Source organism: Delphinus delphis, chromosome 13, assembly GCF_949987515.2.
Source record: "Delphinus delphis chromosome 13, mDelDel1.2, whole genome shotgun sequence".
Taxonomy (NCBI): Eukaryota; Metazoa; Chordata; class Mammalia; order Artiodactyla; family Delphinidae; genus Delphinus; species Delphinus delphis.
This window is the reverse complement of record NC_082695.1, coordinates 29,848,605-29,868,405: the sequence shown is the minus strand read 5'-3', so window position 1 is coordinate 29,868,405 and position 19,801 is coordinate 29,848,605. Positions and strand designations below refer to the sequence as shown.

At 35.4% G+C, this 19,801-nt stretch overlaps 1 protein-coding gene across 4 annotated transcripts in view; it reads left to right on the top strand.

The window, feature by feature from the left end:
* ANKRD12 (ankyrin repeat domain 12) overlaps nt 1-19,801 on the top strand; it is a 111,930-nt gene that overhangs the window by 73,507 nt on the left and 18,622 nt on the right. For all 4 annotated transcript variants that reach the window (XM_060028679.2, XM_060028678.2, XM_060028680.2 and 1 more), the window contains one exon: nt 14,177-18,888. In XM_060028679.2, coding sequence (XP_059884662.1) covers nt 14,177-18,888 — 4,712 coding nt within the window. The remainder of the gene's footprint in view (nt 1-14,176; nt 18,889-19,801) is intronic.

The following is a 19,801-nucleotide window of genomic DNA, read 5'->3' as shown; positions in this document are numbered from 1 at the left end:
TGTGTTAATATTTAATCAGGTATTCATTTTACTGCCCATAGACATTTGTACATATAAAGCCTGATAGCATTGTTACCCATCTTGTATGTTATGTCATCCATGTGACAGATACACTTTAAGTGTTGCAAAGTTAGAGAATATAACTGACTATGGATTTCAGAACTTAATAAATTTGGAGTAGATAAAAAGGTACTATACATGTAACATTTTGAAATACGGTTTATTCCATTAGTCATTGTGCTTTGTGACAGTGCTACTGAGAGTAGCTGTTCTACAAACTGTTACTATTCCTCAGGATACAGAGCTTGTGCCAGAATGTACATCAGTGCACTGCTTCCTTCATCATAGAGGAAAAAGTGCTGTGACAAAGATGTCAGCTGAACTAAGTGTGCTCGTGACATAACTGATTTCCGTCTCTGGCACAAGCCCATTATTTCATCGTTTCATCACAGATTTGTAATAAACAATTGGCAGAGTGGCCTTAAGTTCATGGACCACAACTGAGTAGCCATTTTATGTTGTGCATATCAGACGTTTATGATATTGTTGCAGGAAATACATGTCCTGGTTACTACAGCTTATTTGTATACAAATGTGTGGCACTTTTAAATTTGCATAATTCTTTAGTTGTTTTCCCCCAACCTCTGCCCTTATTCCACATTACCTTCCTGACAGAATTCTATCTAATAACAGTGTTTGCTACAAATAATTGCTTCTTGCTACCCTTCTGAAAACTCAGTCATATTCAGAGAGCCAGACCATGCTTATACACCATAATTATGGTAACAGAGGTGTCACACAGTGCCTACCCCGATGCTTTCTGACACTCCTTAATTGCCAAAGTAGAGATTCTGCTGCAAGTTTGCAGACCCTGGTTTTATTACTTAAACACAGTGCCCAGTGGGCACAGTTGAAAATGCCAGGCATTGTTAAAATAATTATTCATCCTTTTCTTATCTTACTTTGACTGCCAATAATCTGGCCATGTTTATTAAGCAGCTGCTATACACTTTCCTCACTTGTATGCTTCAGCTTAAGCAAGGAAATGCTCCATCATAATAAATAGACAAGCTACATTTAGAGTCTACCATAAGACAGATTAGGAAACTTTTTAAAAGACCGTGATATGTTGTTACCCTCTAGTGTTTACTGAGTGCATTTCTGTGTCATAAAATACACAAAATGACCAGTATTTTGAAGTCTTACTTTCTTAATGTTAAAACAGTAGATTGTAACTATTCTAAATATATTGTCATATTTGGTAAACTCATATCCTCAGTTTTATATTTCAGGAGCTATGAAAATATGACTGTTGATACATGCACATATGGAATTATAACAGTTAATAAATCAAGAGGTACGAAAAACAATTATTTAAGTCAAAATATACCAGAAATTTTTATTAAATGGATTATGTGATGTTAACAGTTTAACTATAAGTAGGAAGAAGCATCACCTTTGGAAGTTTTAAAGCAAACTTTTTAACCTTGGAAGCATAAACACTACAGGTAGAAATTACATAGCGTAAGCACCATATTTGGTGTCAGCACCCTTTATTTTGCACATGTATGTCACTGTAGTATTGTTGCTTACAAGAAATGAAAAGGCACTTAAATATCCATGATGTGCAGAGGGCTGAGCATATAGCATGATAAGCAATGAGATATTCTTTAATTTAATGATCAATTAAAAGAAATTCTGGGACTTCCCTGGTGGCGCAGTGGTTAAGACTCCACACTCCCAATGCAAGGGGCCCAGGTTCGATCCCTGGTCAGGGAACTAGATCCCACATTCATGCCACAACTAAGAGTTCACATGCCACAACTAAGGAGCCTGCGAGCTGCAACTAAGACCCGGTACAACCAAATGAATAAGTTTAAAAAAAAAAAGAAAGAAATTCTATCACTGTGTTTTGCATACTCTGCTTTTTCTCCTCTGCTTTGTGACATATATGGTGCACTTTATACACAGAGTTCTGATTTTACTTTTTCAAACTTTTTTCTAAATATCACCAGCTACTTCTACCTGAAACTTAAACAACCAAAACCCCTACAGTTCTCTTATTTGAAAATCAGTACTTTAAAATCAATACAGATTTTATCATGTGTTTTATGTGGATTCATTATATCAACCTAATTCTAAAGCTTAAGAATTTTAAATTCAAAGTTGAGTGTTTTTTTTAAGAAAATTTTATATGTCAAATTTTGTTAAGTAGAGAAAAAGGGAAAGAAATTATGAATACCTAAATTACCATACTATAAGCATTTATTCTTTAGTAGTGTCTATAAAAATTACATAGTTCTATATTTTTTCCTTGTTCATGTATCAGAAAAATAAATGGGAAATTGTGACTGCAGCTGGGATGCTCTTTGGATGCAAATGAATATGTCTTTAAATTTTTATGTTACACAAAATAATAGTCTTCTAAATATCTCTCTTTGAATTTTATGTAAATATAGTAGTCAAGAAATTTTTAGTGTGTTTGCCCAAAATATGTAAAATTGGCTTATTGCAAATACCAAAACGAATAGATTTTTTGTTAAAAATATTTTAGCTTGGTGGTTTTCCTTAAAAACTGAATTTGTACCAGTGCCTAGCAACTTAAAGTGAGTCTGTCACATAATTATGGTCCTTGAGATATTGCTGAATATTTAAGACTTAAAGCTCTGTGAAGGGTACATTTGGGCAGAACCCTTAAAAAAAGACCTTTGACTTTAAAATATATATGCATACAGTTAAATGAGTTTAGCCTTAGTTATCATCATCCTGTTTTATCTAGTCATGGTTTGAAGGACCTCCATGTAATATATATATATGTATGTATGTGTGTGTGTATATATATATATATATACAGAGAGAGAGAGAGAGAGAGAGATAAATATCTATTTATCTGTCTATCTGTCTATATATATATATATATATATAGATGGAATAGCTGAGACTGGGTGATTTTTGTCAGTTTCCTATAGTGACATCAAAATTTTTGTAGTGATACCGATCATATTTTTCAGAGGGGGAAAATCTTGATTAACTTATACTTTATAGAATTCGTTTCTGTGTTACTGACATGTTGGTAGAAAGGCCATGCCTAACTAATAGAGGGAGTGTAAAGAATGGTGTGATACTTGATTTTACTTTTTATGTAAATTTTGCTTTTAGACATAGTATTTTCAATTATTGATTATATTCTCTTCCCTCTCCAGCTCACCCCTAAATTCTTAGCTATAACTCTCTTATCTATATCTGTTACTTTAGAAATACAGTGAAAATATGTTCTCATATGGCATACTTACTTCCAAATAAATGTATGACTACTTTTCTCCTGTATAGTAGAATTAAAATATCTAACCTTTACTTAGGAAAATTGAGGTTTAGAAATGGAAATTTAGAAGAAACTGTATACAGTTACCCAATATTTTATTTTCCTGTTTCTTAAGCTGCATTTCTCAGTCAATTTAGGGATATAAAAGCTGTAAAGATTTGTTTCCTAAAATGCAGGTGTTTTTTTCTAATGTTACTTCCTTAGCTAGGTAACATAAATAAGTTATATAATCAATTCTTAAATATATTAGTTGTGGTTAGTGGACTATTGCAAAGCAGAGGAACAACCCAAATAGGCATAAGAGAAGCCTGCCTCAGTTGTGAACTACCCCTGTCAGTGGAGCCCCGGAGACTCTGAAACTCAGAGAAGACTGCAGTTAGAGAGGACCATGGACCACTCCTGCAGGGGTACACCTGCTGTAGAGGTCCTCCACAAAACTGCTGAAGAAACAAGTTTTCCCCTTTATCAGTATGAAAAGAAATCCAGAGATTTGAGGAAAATCAACTGAATGAAAACAAGAAGGGCCAAAATGAACAAGCACAACAGCTGATTTGGAGAATGTAAATTACATAGGAAGCAGAAGGGTAAGTTCTTCTCAGTATGCGTGGAGACACTGGGGGTGGGGGGCAGTCGATCCACTAACCATAACAAAAGTCCACCCTGAAAAAGTCGACAAGTGAAGTCCTTGAAATTCAAAATGTTTATCGTTACTGAAAGTAAATATTCCATATAGGACTAAAGAATAGACTGGACATCGCTGCAGATTTAATTTGAGATCTATGAGAAGGACAACATATAAAACATTAAAAAAATACATTGGAAATATAAGAAAAATGGTACAAACATACCCAGGATAGGTAGTATTCATTTTACAAAAAAGTGCAAATGTTGGGAGAAAGTAATTTTTTAATGGAAGAAGATGTCCCTTAACTGAAGAAAGAGGGTAATTTTACTTAAAAACAAAAGCAAAACAAAAAGCAAGGAAAGGATACATTTACATGTATCTAGATGTATCCACATCTAGATACATCATGACTTCAAGGATAAAGATTATTTAAAATCTTATAAACACCTGGACTCAGAGGTAAACATGTTACCTACAGAAGGAGAGGGAATCCGATTTCTTGTTCTTAAAGATGTTGTGAGAAGACTGTGTAGCTACAGTCACAACGTTCTGTGAAAATTATTTTGAACCTAGAATTCTATTCCCAACCTGTCACTCAAGTGCAAGGGCTAAAGAAAAACATCATTAGACATACTTTCTATTCTCTTTCTGAAAAAATTATTCAAATATATTACTTTTCAGTGACACAGAATACAAGTCTAAGAGGAAAATATGAAGACTAACTACGGATTTTGATGAAAAATTTGCAAGTGACAGCAATGAGCAACTGGCTTATTTTAGGACAAAATGTCAGAGAGCTTTGTGAAAAATGTTATCAAGAAAAGAGTAGATTACAATATACATAGTGTGTTAATTAGATTCTGAGAATTCACTGTGTCATGATATTGATAATATGAAGATGAACAAGACAGAAGGCAAAACCTCAAGGGAAAATAAACTATATATACAAGTCACAGGCTAAATATTGACAGAAAGCAAGCTAAAATGTGGTCTGAGTTGGAGGTGCTCATGGAGTATAAGCGTGCTTTCTGAAATGACAATAGTAAACCGCCTTGGTCAGGGAATTTAGAAGAGCCAAGAGGACAGACTTGAGGTTCAGAAATTCTGTTCACTTTATTATTTCTAAGTTAGTTAAATTCAAATAAAATCAAATGTAATACTTTAAGTTATGAAGGATGATTCTCTTGAGTGATGGGGCTATATTATGGTTGGCTTTTCTTTACCCATCTCTATATTCTCCTGGTTTTCTAACATTAACTGTTTTTTACTTTTGTAATAAAAGAATAATAAATACTATTTGAAAATGAAACAAAAACAATGTTAATAAATGAAGATCACTAAAGAAGTTTATGTTAGGACTTTTTTATGCATTAGTGCATCTCTGAATAAAAATGATATATATAAACACAATTCCAATTTTTTTTTTAAAGTACTATTCCTGTTAAAAGAATTCATCATTCTGATTGAGTACGTTACACCAAAAAAAAAAAAAAAAAAGGCTTTCAACATTGTAGACTTTTTGGCAATGGAAATCAAGCCAAAACCATCATTTTTTCCCCACTGTTTGGAGTGCTGTATTAATTTAATCGTAAGAGCTTGTGTTTTAGTGCTCCTATACTATTATCTAGGTTTCAGCCCTGGATCTCAAGTTGTGGGCAAGTTAGTTAACCTGTACATGCTTACGTTCCACATCTGTAAAATAGGAATTACAGTACATACAGTTCCTGAGTACATACAGTACTTATGGTGGTGTGGTAAATAAAGGTTAAATGAGTTAATATACAAAGACACATAGACTGTTGACTGGCACAGAGTAAGCACTTGATAAATGTTTCCTTTAAAAACAGTGAAAACCTGAAATAAAGTTATCATATTAGTCATGTCCAGTTATTTAAAATGAAACATTCAGGACCATCCTTTATATGATATTGCAGTCTTATAATCTTTAAAATGCCATTTTTATTTACCATCGTAAAGATGAAAACTCTAATCAAGTTCACTGGTTTATATAATCATTTAAAGTAGTCAAGATGGCTTTTTTCCTTTATTTTTTTTCTAGCTTTATTGAGATAATTGACATATAACATTGTATAAGTTTAAGGTGTAAGTGTAATTATTTGATATATGTATATATTGCAAAGTGATTACCACAGTAAGGTTAGTTGACACATCCACCACCTAACCTGATTACAATTTTGTGTGTGTGTGTGTGTGTTGTAAGAACGTTTAAAATCTACCCTTAGCAACTTTCAGGTATACAATACAGTATTGTTAACTGTAGTCACCTTGCTGGTATGATTTTTTTGTTTTTTGCCATAGAGCCTACAGTTACCTAATTTACTGTCTTTTTTTTTTTTTGTCTTTTTTTTTTAATTTACTGTCTTTAATGAAAGAGTATCTTTTCATATGTATTCCTGAAAATGTGCTTACATATTACCTGATTTTATACTCAGAAAATTATTTATTTTAAAACTCCCTAAGTATAGTATATATGTTATGGTGGGGGGGTTAATTCTGTACATTGCATGATATATTCATTGTTGATAACATTTTAAAATAGATTAATTGTATGCAAATTAATGTTTTTTGTTTCAATATAGAATTTTTTTTTTTTGCAGTACGCAGGCCTCTCACTGTTGTGGCCTCTCGCGTTGCGGAGCACAGGCTCCGGACGCACAGGCTCAGCGGCCGTGGCTCACGGGCCTAGCTGCTCCGCGGCACGTGGGGTCTTCCCAGACCGGGACACGAACCCGTGTCCCCTGCATTGGCAGGCGAACTCTCAACCACTGCGCCACCAGGGAAGCCCAATATAGAAATTTTTAATTTTTAATCTCTATAGTGAAAGTACAGAGCAGAAAGAGGAGTAGTATTACGAACCCATGTATACTTATTACCCACTTTTAATCATTACCACCTTATGGCCAATCTTATTTTGTTCTATCCATTCTTCCCTATCCCATCTTTGAAGTCATTTTATTAGAAAATGTTTTAGTAGGTACCTCTTAAAAGATAGGAATTAAAAAAAAACATAATATCAGTATCATACCTAAGCTAACTAAACTGGATTCCTAGTAAATATTTGGTTATTGTTCCAAGTTCTCATTGCCTCATAAAATCATAAGTTTTTTTCAACTTTTTCAAAGTCTGAATCCAAATGAAGTCCATATATTGCAGTTGGGTGAGACGTTTGAGTATCTTTTAATCTGTAAATATTCCCTTCCATTCTTACGTTCTTGTATTCTTCTGTTGTTGAAAAAATCATGTGCCTGGCAGTTTTTCCCAAAGTCTGGATTTTGCTCATTGCATCTCCATGATTTTAGTTAAGGAAAACTATTTCCCAAGTATTTTTCTTATCTCAATTTCACATTTTCTTTGTTAACCTACAATGAGTTTAGTGGTAAACTGACTTTAATACTGGAAAGGAAGAGTTGCTTGTGGTGATTACAAAGGGATTTAGCCACAGGTTGAGCAGGAGATTATTTTAATGGTTCTGATCAATTTTCTTAATTTTTGTCAAGACAGAGGTGAACATTAGGCTCCTTTTGAAACTAATTTCTAGCACTTAGTATTGGCATAAACTCTGTATACATTATCTAAATATTTTACATGCTGATATTGCCTGTAATTTTAAACCTTATTTTTCATCACTGCTTTTCAAAATGTGACACACTCTAATATATATCTAGTATTTATATGGGTTCTCTAATTTTCCTTTTCTTCACAATTGAACAGTCTTTATTTCAGCTTCTGAAGGGGGCTAATTTTTCCATTTTCATAAAATACAAAATACATATGTACTCAAATAATTGTACAGGCACCACACTATATAAAGATGGTGCCATTGTTTAAACGTAAATTTCTGGCTGACTCAAAAAGGTTCAGCAGCTGATGTATAAAAGCATGCGCTCAGTATAGGAAGAATATTGGAAGTGTTAGTGCATAAGGTGTGAAAGTGCAGGCTATACAAAATCTAAGGGTGGCTGAAAGCCGTTCAAGTGACAGACCTAATCTCCACGTGACCAGTGCTGTGGGAACTGATACCGTGTGGGTGAAGTGGTTGCCACCTCTTCAAAGTGCTGACTTTAAGAAGACGTCAGCAATGAATGAGTCAGACAGTAGTAGTAGTAGTCAATGGCACTTGGACGTTAAACAAAATTGTAAAGTGGATAAATTTGTGTTACATGGCTTTTTTTTTAACGTCTTCAGTGGAGCATAATTGCTTTACAGTAGTGTGTTAGTTTCTACTTGTGTTACATGTTTCTGTTCCTTTCTACAGTCCTCCTGTCTGTCCAGTATAAGCACCCCGACTTGATTTCTTGACGTCTTAATCCAGTTCTGAAATCCTCTAGTTGTATACTCATTCTACATTTATTAAGTATCTGCACATGCGAGGTATTACAAAAGTCCCTAAGTATAAGTCACAGACTTGTATTTGAAGTATCTGTTGGGTAAGTGAAAAACAGAACAGTAGAGTTACCTCACTGGAGGTTATCTTCCCACAAAGAACTCCCAAATTCCATCAACAGGCCTTTTTATTCTCAGTAAATGCACTACTATCCCTACCATCATCCGTCCCACAAATAGATAATACCTAATTTTTTCATTCTCCAGGTGTTATAATTTACACAGTGCTTATTAATAAAGTAGTATACTTTTATAAGTTTACAAGAAGCTGAAGTGTGCGCGCATGCGCGTGCATGTATTTAAGCACGTATTCATCTAGAATAGGTGGAATGCATAGGGGATATTGTAGAACAGATAGTCTTCTCTTTGCCCCTTGACTTTCCTGGGAAACGATCTTTGACCTCCCAAATCCCAGTGATCAGAATAGCAGCAATAAAATACACACATCTTTTGGAATGGTTTCAAACCAGTGATGTTCCCAGGGGTAAATGAGAAGTTAACTTTACCTCCTTCCAGATCAATCCAAATAAACATATAAGTAAATACCAATGCAAACGTAGCCTCAAGACAAGTAAGTCCCCTACCCAGCCTCCTCCCCACAACAGATTCCTACCCCTATGCCCTTCCTAAAATATAAATTCTTGAACTGCACCTCTCCTTGACCAATAATCTAAAATATCTTATAGTTAAGTAGTTGGAAAATAATAAAGAGTAACTGAGTAAAGACAAATATATGATATTTAATCTTTGGAATCTAAAATAAATGATACAAATGAGCTTATTTACAACACAGAAACGGACTCACAGACATAGAACACAAATTTATGGTTACCAAAGGGGAAAGTGGGGGTGGGGTAGATTAGAGGTTGAGATTAACAGATACACACTACTATATTCAAAATAGATAAACAACAAGGATTTATACACAGAACTATATTCAATATCTTATAACTACCTATAATGGAAAAGATGGAAAAAAATATATACATATGTATATAAAACTGAGTTACCTGAAACTAACACAATATTGTAAATCAACTATACTTCAGTTTTTTTAAAAAAGTAACTGATGAGAATCTACATAAATGTGCATAGAAGTTTGGGGAATAGGAAGTAATACACTGGTATGGCAAATGTGTGTAGCAAGAAGGAATGAAAGATGGGAGATTATGTGTAGAACACACTCTGAAGGCGGATGAAGACACCCCAGGATATAGCCCTTCATGGTGAGGTGACCTTGGACAAGCTACTTATTAGCTCTTACTCTGTTTACATGTCTCTTAAATGGGGATAATAATTGATGGTATTAATAGTTGATGGTAGTAGTAGTAGAGATAGTGCTTCAGATTTGGGGAAGTCTTTTATCCTAGAGGCAGGAACCCTCAGATGAGAAGAAACATGATATGATCTGTAATGCTGGCCACATTGTGATTTCAGGTGATAACTGATCTAGGCAAGCACTGGTGAGGACCTGAGCTGGGACAGTGGCCATGGGGATCGAGAGAAGATGAATGTAAGAGATAGTCCAGAGAGTGACACTTGAATGGTTGAATTTGGAAGCTGAGGAATTGAGAGAGTTGCAAAAGACTCTGAGGTTTTTATTTTGCATAAGTGGGTTGTTGTCATGCCAGAGGTGGGAAAACATTGGCTTTTAGCAGCAAGAGGAAGCAGTTGTGGGAGAGAAAGTAATGAGTTGAATGTGTTCAGTCTTGAATTAGGGTGGTTGAAAGGAGTCCAAGAAGTTCCAGGTTAGGCAGTTGAATCTCAGAGGAAAAGTAGAGACTTGGACTTGCCTATAAGTTCTTTAAGTTTAGGGTCATGGTATATTTAGTTTTGTTTTGTCATCACCCACTCCCGAAGTATATGTGACTTTAGTAGAATATAGTTATGTTTCCTGAAGATGTGTAATCATTAATATAATCAGACTATTTTAAAAGCCCAGAATCTGTTGATTTTCTTATTAGGCATGTGAAATATAATTGCTTCGTCAAATGCATGCTGGTTATTTTGGAGAGATTTTGAAGGAGGAGGGATTTACTTTATATACTGTCATCTTCCTGCATTGGTCACATCTGTTCCTTTTGGATTCCATACAAGATAAGATGGAAATTTATGGTAGCCTCAGTAGGGGAAAAGTCAAGCCTAAGGATAATTGTGATCTCAAGTAACATTTAGCTATTCTTTAAATGTCACTAGTGTTAGTTGCAAATATCTTAGAGTGCCTTGAGAGGTACAGAGCAACTTCCAAATGTGTTTGTTTTTTAACAATTAAGTTTCATTTTGTTATTTAGCATTTTTGCATAGAGAAGAAAAATGTTTTAATAAAAATTTAATGTTTTAATGATTGCTTATTTCTCACTTTTCTTCCTAGTTTCCCAAATAAAATTGTTGAGATGCTAAACATAAACGTTTTTTAAAGGAGCTTTTTATCAGAAATAATTTGGTAAAATGTTTTAAATACGAGTTCAAATTTAGTGACTAAATAGATATTAAAGACTAAAAAGATTGCAACAGATTAGAAAATAATGCAGTATAATGATAACCATGGCCATTTTGAGAACAAGGATTTGAGGATTTGGATTCTAGGTGAATTTCTTACTCTAAGCAATCATCTCCTAAGGGAGGCAGAGCAAACATTTTTTTAAAGCTACTACTGCACTAGAATTCCAAGACCAGCTTGATCTATAGTCCTGGGTAAAGTAAATCAAAAAGGTTTGGACTGCTTAGGGAAGAAAAGGGTTTCAGCCTGGTCTGACAGTGAAATGGCATCACAGAATTGTAGTATCTTTGCTGGGGTCACAGACTAGCCAGCTTCATGAGAACCATGCAGGGTCGTTGCTGCTGGTGCTGAGAATCACGTGCAGAGAGGAGTGAGCCTGTTGGGCAGGTGCAACTCAGTGACCAGAGCCAGGCTGCTATCCTTCCCTGGGGTAATTCCACACTCTTCATCAAGGACATATCATGTACCATGAGGCTAACTTATTCACTTTAGAACTTATGTTTGTCCCTTTTAAAAAAGTAGGAGTCTCTTTAAAAGAACCGTGGGGGAAAAAACATATCTGTGTTGGAGAGCATTGCTTAATTACCTTCAGTTGATGAATCAGGAGCACAGATGACAACCTTACATCTCTCAGGTACACGTATGTGTGTAACTCAGAGAATGTGCATTTGACCTTTAATATGTATATTCAGAATGGTAAGCACTATGATATAGTGATTGAAACATACACAGGAGTATGTGTGTAGTATAATTTAAGTAATATATTAATATGCATAGGCAAAGAAGACCAGAAGAAAATAGGATGAAGAAATTATAAAGTGATGTTAACACAGGAGAAATACAAACACATGGAAAAATGAGCCACACCTGTAATCAAAAAATCGAACAAATAGTGGTACCATTTTATACCTATTAGTGTAGTTTTTAAAAATATTTTTTCTGATGTTAAAACTAATACATGTGTTAGGCTAGGAATTTGGAAAATACAGCAAAACTTGAAAAAAAATAAAAAGGCATAATTCCTCTGGCCAGAGTTTAATATGGATACTATTTTGATGTATTTCTCTCATTTCTTTTTCCCTACATACACACACACAGACAAATTTATATACTGCTATTTTCAACTGATAAGCTATACAAAAGTTTTTTCTAAATTATTAAGTATAATATCAAATAATTAGGACAACCTGAATGTCCCCTCAGGAGGATCCGTTTAAATGATTACACATTAACTCCATGTAATATACAGCCCTTAAAAACAGTAATAAAGAAAATGCACCTTCAAAAGAAAATATCTACGACTGTTCAATGAAAAAAAGCCATATATTAAATGGGACATACTGTGGTTTGAGCTCCTTATTTTCATAATAGTTGTTTTCATGCCGTTAAAGCCTACCTGAACTTCCTATACATCCTTCCTGCCTCGGTTCAGTGCTGTTGCTTTGAGAAGCCTGCTTCCCTTCACTTCTCCCAGTATACTGACTCTTTCCCAAGTGCACCCTTTGGACCTAGTGCCCACTGCCATTTTAGCAATTTTCAGGTTGTGTAACTGTTACAGCGCAGGACTGTGTTCTTTTCATCATGTCACCTGTAGCACCTAGCACTCTGTGCCTGGAGGAGCATAATAAATATTTACTTAAGATTGATTCTAAGTGTCGAATTAAGGTTTTGTGGGATATACAAAGGAAAAAACCATTCCCAATTTCCAGTAAAACTTACCTAATGAGAAATAATATAAATAGAATACTTACATATAAACCCTAAAAAGTCAAGTTCCTAAAAACGGCAAGGGGAGAACAGTCCTCAAGAACAAATTGTAAACAAGGCACCAATAAGACAAAATAATACCTGTCATATCAGTACATATTCTTGTATTTATTTAATCAAGGAGCAGAATAAATGCTACTTCCAAAACAGCTGTTCCTTTTTTGCAGCAAAAAGTTCTATGGCTTGATACTCTGTATTGCAGTATTGGTAACTGGGAATGGAGTTATGCTTACAAGCAGTTGTAATTCCAAAAATGTTCTTTTTTATACCTCATGTCAATATAACCGTGTCACTCATTGGCACTTAATAATAGTATTGTCTTAGAATATTACCACATCCTCTGCGAAAATAAGATTGTGATCTCTCCATAGCTCCTATACAGTGCTCAAAACCTTATAGACACTCTACAATGCTTCTGGAATTTGAATTTCCATGTAAAGAGAATATTTGGGAGTTAGATCACTTTAGAGGAAGCTTGATGTATTAAAATAAATTTATAACTTTAATATTATTAAATACTCAGCCAAAAAAGTGTTTAGTTACTTTTTATAATGAGTTTGGTTTTTTCCTCTTTTGGTCAGAGGCCTCAGTTTTCTTTTAATTAGAGTTCTGGGTTTTCTTTTCAGCTGGAGGCCCCATGTATGCAATGTACATTTCAGCTAAGAAAATATGCCCAACTAGGAAGAAAATAAACTATAAATAAAAAAACTAAAGAATAAAATAGCTTTTTTCTAATTATGTATCTATTCAATTTATCTGTTATAATCTTGACTGTGTAATTGGGGGATATATTTCTTCTTTTTTTTTTCTAACGGATAGTAAAGCAGATAGTCATGTATCTTGTATAGTTAAAACCATTCACCTTTATTCAAGTTCTATCCTTTATGGGAATCATTTGCTCTTTTATGCTTTTACTAATAAAATTCTGAAGCATATAAAACGATCTGTGATGTTTACTTAATTATAAACCCTTTAAGTTAGTGATTGTTAGTCTTTTTTGCATCAAAGAATTCTACTTAAATATTCTCTCTCCAGGAAAAAAGAAAATGTACATGTATGTAAAATTTTATAGGGGACTTCCCTGGTGGTCCAGTGATTAAGACTCCGTGCTTCCACTTCAGGGGATGCGGGCAGGTTCCATCCCTGGTCAGGGAACTAAGATCCCACATGCCGCATGGCACAGCCAAAAAAAAAATTTTTTTTTACATAACATTAGTAGCCAGTGTTTTCCTGAATCCAGTCCCCTGAGTTATGAACCTCTTCATTATATTATACATACATTTTAATATTGGATACGTCTTTTTGGTATCTGTTGTAAATCCAGTGTATTGTGTGCTTTTAGAAGTGTCACGGGGTGTCATCCTGAAGCAGATTCTCTGTCAGGCTTTTCCACAAAACTGTAGCAGAGTTCTTACATATTGCTGTTGTATTATTTACATATAAATATGATTTTTTTCTCTGTTCGAAATATTTGATGTATATGCTATATTTTTCTCTCAGTCTTACTTTTCTGACAGTTGTCTCTTGACTAACAGCAGATTTTCCTTTCTTATTCTAGATTCTGAAGAGGCTCGGTCTGTAAATCCTTCCAGTGTTGATGAAAATATTGACTCTGAGACAGAGAAAGACTCTCTCATCTGTGAAAGTAAACAAATAGTTCCCAGTAAAGCAGCTCTTCCATGTGCCCTTGATGAGTATGAGTTCAAAGATGACGAGGAGGAAGCAGTAAACAAGATGATCGATGGCAGGCGCATTCTTAGGAAAGAGCTGAGAAGAGAGAACGAGACTCAAGTAGAAAAGAGTAGCTTATTTGCAAAACAGGAGAAAGCGTTCTATCCTAAATCATTTAAAAGTAAAAAACAAAAGCCATCTAGGGTTTTGTATTCAAGTTCTGAAAGTTCAGATGAAGAAATTCTTCAGAACAAAAAGTGTTCTGCTCCATGTTCTGTCCCTGAAACATCGAATTCTGATATACAGACCAGAAAGGAATATGGAGTTTCAAATGAACACAAACAGAAAGGCAAAGTTAAAAGAAAATTAAAGAACCAGAACAAAAATAAAGAGAACCAAGAGCTGAAGCAAGAAAAAGAGGGGAAAGAAAATACCAGAGTAACAAACTTGACAGTTAATACTGCACTAGATTGTTCAGAAAAGACCAGAGAGGAGGGGAATTTTAGGAAATCTTTTAGCCCAAAAGATGATACTTCATTACATTTATTTCATATTTCCACTGGTAAATCTCCCAAACATTCTTGTGGACTCAGTGAAAAGCAGTCAACACCACTAAAACAAGAACATTCTAAGACATGTTTATCACCAGGAAGTTCTGAAATGTCATTACAGCCTGATCTTGTTCGGTATGATAATATAGAATCTGAATTCTTGCCAGAAAGTTCAAGTGTAAAATCTTGTAAGCATAAGGAAAAAAACAAACATCAGAAAGATTTCCACTTAGAATTTGGTGAAAAGTCAAATGCCAAAATAAAGGATGAAGATCACAGTCCAACATTTGAAAACTCAGATTGCACGCTGAAAAAAATGGATAAAGAGGGTAAAACATTAAAAAAGCATAAATTAAAACATAAAGAAAGGGAAAAAGAAAAGCATAAAAAAGAAATTGAAGGTGAAAAGGAAAAATACAAAAATAGGGATGGTGCTAAAGAGCTGCAGCGGAGTGTGGAATTTGATAGAGAATTTTGGAAAGAGAATTTTTTTAAAAGTGATGAAACTGAAGATCTATTTTTAAGTATGGAACATGAGTCCCTAACATTAGAAAAAAAATCAAAGCTGGAGAAAAACATAAAAGATGATAAATCAACCAAGGAAAAGCATGTCTCCAAAGAGAGGAACTTTAAAGAAGAACGAGAAAAGATTAAAAAGGAAAGCGAGAAATCTTTTAGGGAGGAAAAAATAAGAGATTTGAAAGATGAGAGAGAGAATGTACCAACTGATAAAGAAACAGAATTCAGTTCTTTAGGTATAAGTGCCAGTGAAGAGTCTATAGGGTTACATTCAGTGGAAAAGGAAATAGAAATTGAAAAACAAGAAAAGCATATGAAAGAAAGTAAGGAAAAATCTGAGAAACGGTTTCAGAGTAAAGAAAAGGACGTTGAGAAGGCTGAAAGAAAAAATTCTGAAAAAGAGAAGAAGGTAAAACATGAGCATAAGTCAGAGAAAGACAGGTTAGATCCTAGTGAATGTGTTGACAGAATAAAAGAAAAAGACAAGCTATATTCACATCACACAGAAAAATGCCATAAAGAAGGTGAGAAGATAAAAAACATTACTACTGTTAAAAAAACTGATGACAGAGAGAAAAGTAGAGAAAAGATAGATAGGAAACATGACAAAGAAAAACTTGAAAAAGAGAGACATCCTGCAGAGAGCAAAGAGAAGCACTTGATGGAAAAAAAAAAACAATCAGATAATACTGAGTATAATAAATCAGAAAAAAGCAAAAATAAAGAAAAAGATAGGGAGGTAGATAAAAAGGAAAAATCTAGAGATAATGTAAATATAACTAACTCCAAACAGTTCCAGGAAGAGAGGAGGTCAAGTATAGCAGATAGCAATAAAGCACAACATGAAAAAACTTTCTCTCTTAAAGAAAAAACAAAAGATGAGCCTTTGAGAACTCCTGATGGAAAAGAAAAAGACAAAAAAGATAAAGATATAGACAGATACAAAGAACGAGACAAACACAAGGATAAAGTTCAACTAAGTAGTTCACTCAAAGTAAAACCCGAAGCAGATAAGCCTAAACCTAAGTCATCACCAGCATCAAAAGATACTCGACCCAAAGAAAAGAGGCTAGTGAATGATGACTTAATGCAGACCAGCTTTGAGCGGATGCTAAGCCTTAAAGACCTAGAAATAGAGCAGTGGCACAGAAAACACAAGGAAAAGATTAAGCAGAAAGAAAAGGAGCGGTTGAGAAATCGTAATTGTTTAGAACTTAAAGTAAAAGATAAAGAAAAAACAAAGCATGTACCAGCTGAGTCCAAAAATAAAGAACTTACTAGGTCGAAGAGTTCAGAGTTGACTGATGCTTATACCAAGGAGAAACGTTGCAAAGATGCTGTAAGTAACAGGTCACAATCTGTCGACACCAAAAATACAGTGAATTTAGGCAAGTCATCCTTTGTTTCAGATAATAGCTTAAACAGATCTCCTAGATCAGAAAGTGAAAAGCCAGGTCTCAGCTCCAGGTCCGTATCCATGATTTCGGTGGCTAGCTCAGAAGATTCTTGCCATACTACAGTGACAACCCCAAGGCTTCCAGTGGAGTATGACTCAGACTTTATGTTAGAGGGTTCAGATTCCCAAATGTCCTTTTCCCAGTCACCGTTTTTGTCAATTGCCAAATCTCCTGCCCTTCATGAAAGGGAGTCGGATAGCCTGACTGAACTACCAGAGCGGATTAAAGCATCTTATACGAGCAGACTTCCAACAGCCCATCTCCGGTCCTCGGTAGAAGATGCTAAACTAGTTATAAATGAGGGGAGACCAACTGCAGAAGTTCGAAGATGTAGCATGCCATCTGTCATTTGCGAACATACAAAACACTTCCAAACAATATCAGAAGAAAGCGGTCAAGATGGCTTAGTTGTGCCAAGAGATGCTTGTCCTTCTCCCAAACCTGAGGTACCCTCGGATGTGCCTGAAAGAGAACTTTCAAGTGCGTCTAACACACATTCCAGTTTTGCAGCCTCTCCAACTAGATCTGTAAACAGCAAATACACTTCTGCTGATACAAATGGTATCAAGAGCACTGCTGCAGTGGGCACTTTGATGGACAGTCCTATGTATCTAGAGCCGTCTAATCAGGTTGGTGTGATCCAAAGTAAATCATGGGAAATACCTGTTGATAGACGGGAGTCATTAAGCGCCAGTGACTTCATCTGCCCAAATTCTACTACATCTGATCAAGATTCCTCTGTTCAGGGTTTTTGTAACTCTGAACACAAAATATTGAAAGAACAGAATATTGATTTTGTATCCTTGCACCAGACTGAATTGCCAGGAAACACTTGTGCTCAGGATCCAGCATCCTTTCTCCCTTCACAGCAACCTTGCTCTTTTCACAGCCAATCACTTTCAGATGCTGAATCTATTTCTAAGCATAGATCTTTGTCATATGTTGCCAATCAAGAGCCAGGTATTTTACAACAGAAAAATGCAATTCAAATTATCAATTCTGTTTTAGATACTGATAATGAATCTACAAAAGATATGGAGAATACTTTTATCCTAACAGATGTTCAGAAGACAGATGCCTTTGTCCCAGTGTTCTCTGAAAGCACTGTTCAAGAAACAGCACCGAATTTTGAGAAAGCTAATACTTTGCCTGTATTACCATCAGAAAAGGACTTTAATGGAAGTGATGCCTCTTCCCAGCCAAATACACATTATGCATTTAGCAAACTGATGTATAAGTCTTCCAGTGGCCATGAGGCTGAAAATAGCACTTCTGATATTCAGGTTATTTCACATGAAAAAGAAAACAAACTGGAGAGTTTGGTTTTGACTCATTTGAATGATAAGTGTGATTCTGATTTATGTGAAATGAATGCAGGGATGCCAAAAGGAAACCTGAATGAACAGGATAATCCAAAACACTGTCCTGAAAGTGAAAAGTGTTTGCTTTCCATAGAAGATGAAGAATCACAACAGAGTACTTTATCGAGTCTGGAAAACCATTCACAACAACCAGGTCAACCAGAAATGCACAGATATGGACACTTAGTTAAAGTAGAATTAGAAGAAAGTGCTGAAGATGATAAAACTGAAAACCAAATTCCTCAAAGGATGACTAGAAACAAAGCAAATACAATAGCAAATCAAAGCAAACAGATTCTTGCCACCTGTACACTGTTAGCAGACAAAGATACTGAGTCTTCATCTCCTCGAGGAAGAATAAGATTAACTGAGGAGGATGATCCTCAGATTCACCACCCACGGAAAAGGAAAGTGTCACGTGTGCCTCAGCCTGTGCAAGCAAGTCCCTCTTTACTGCAAGCAAAAGAGAAAACTCAGCAGTCTCTGGCAGCCATCGTGGACTCTCTGAAACTAGACGAGATCCAGCCGTACAGTTCAGAGAGAGCAAATCCATATTTTGAATACTTGCACATAAGGAAAAAAATCGAAGAAAAACGCAAATTGTTGTGTAGTGTTATCCCTCAAGCACCTCAGTATTACGATGAATATGTGACATTTAATGGATCGTATCTCCTGGATGGAAACCCTTTAAGCAAGATCTGCATCCCCACAGTAAGTAACCTCACTTGATACACACCTGCAACCCGTTCACTAGGAATGTGATGAAAGTCATGTATAGTTTTAAATTTTCTAGTAGCCACATTTTAAAAAGTAAAAGGGAACGGGCAAAATTAGTTTTACTATTTCAGTGTCAAAATAGAATCAATATAGAAAAGTTACGGAGATAGTCTGTAATCTTTTTATTTTTTTTCGGTGCTGAGTATTTGGAATCCGGTGGGCTAGCAGTATGTCTCAGTTCAGACCAACCACGTGTCAGTCTGTGCTCAGTAGCCGTGTGTAGGCTGTGCTACCTTACTGAACAGCACTGGTCCATGGTATTTTGTTCCTTACCTGCTTTTTCTTTCAACCCTAAGGAGTTATACTTTTATTTCTCTGAAGAGTAATTCCTTTCCATGTGCTTTTGATCCCATTCCCTCCAGTCTTCTCTGGAACCTTCCTCTATGAAAACACTTCTTGCTAACATATTTTAAAATTTTGTCTCTCCACTGGCCTTTATCCACCCACTGTGAACATATTTGGGTCTCCTTCATCCCAGGGAGAAAAAAGTTGCCCCTTGCCTGTCACAGTTTGTCTAGCTCAGCCTCTCACTGCCACAGCTTGGAGAGTGGTGTGTGCCTGACGTCTCCTCTCTGTCACTTCCTGTTCCTCCCGTCACCGTTATGTGCACTGACAAAGCTCACCAGTGAGCTTGTAATTGCCTGATTGTTTGGCCTCTCCCTTTTTCTTTCTACTTGATCTCTGTCATATTTGATATCGTGACCATCTTGTTCTTAAAACTCCCCCCACTCCCCGGTCTTTCATGATGGTGCACTCTTCTGGTCCTCTTGCCTCACTAATCTTTTTCTATCTTTTCATGGCTCCTCTACCCACTCCTTAAACATCAGAGTTCTCCAGGAATTAAACT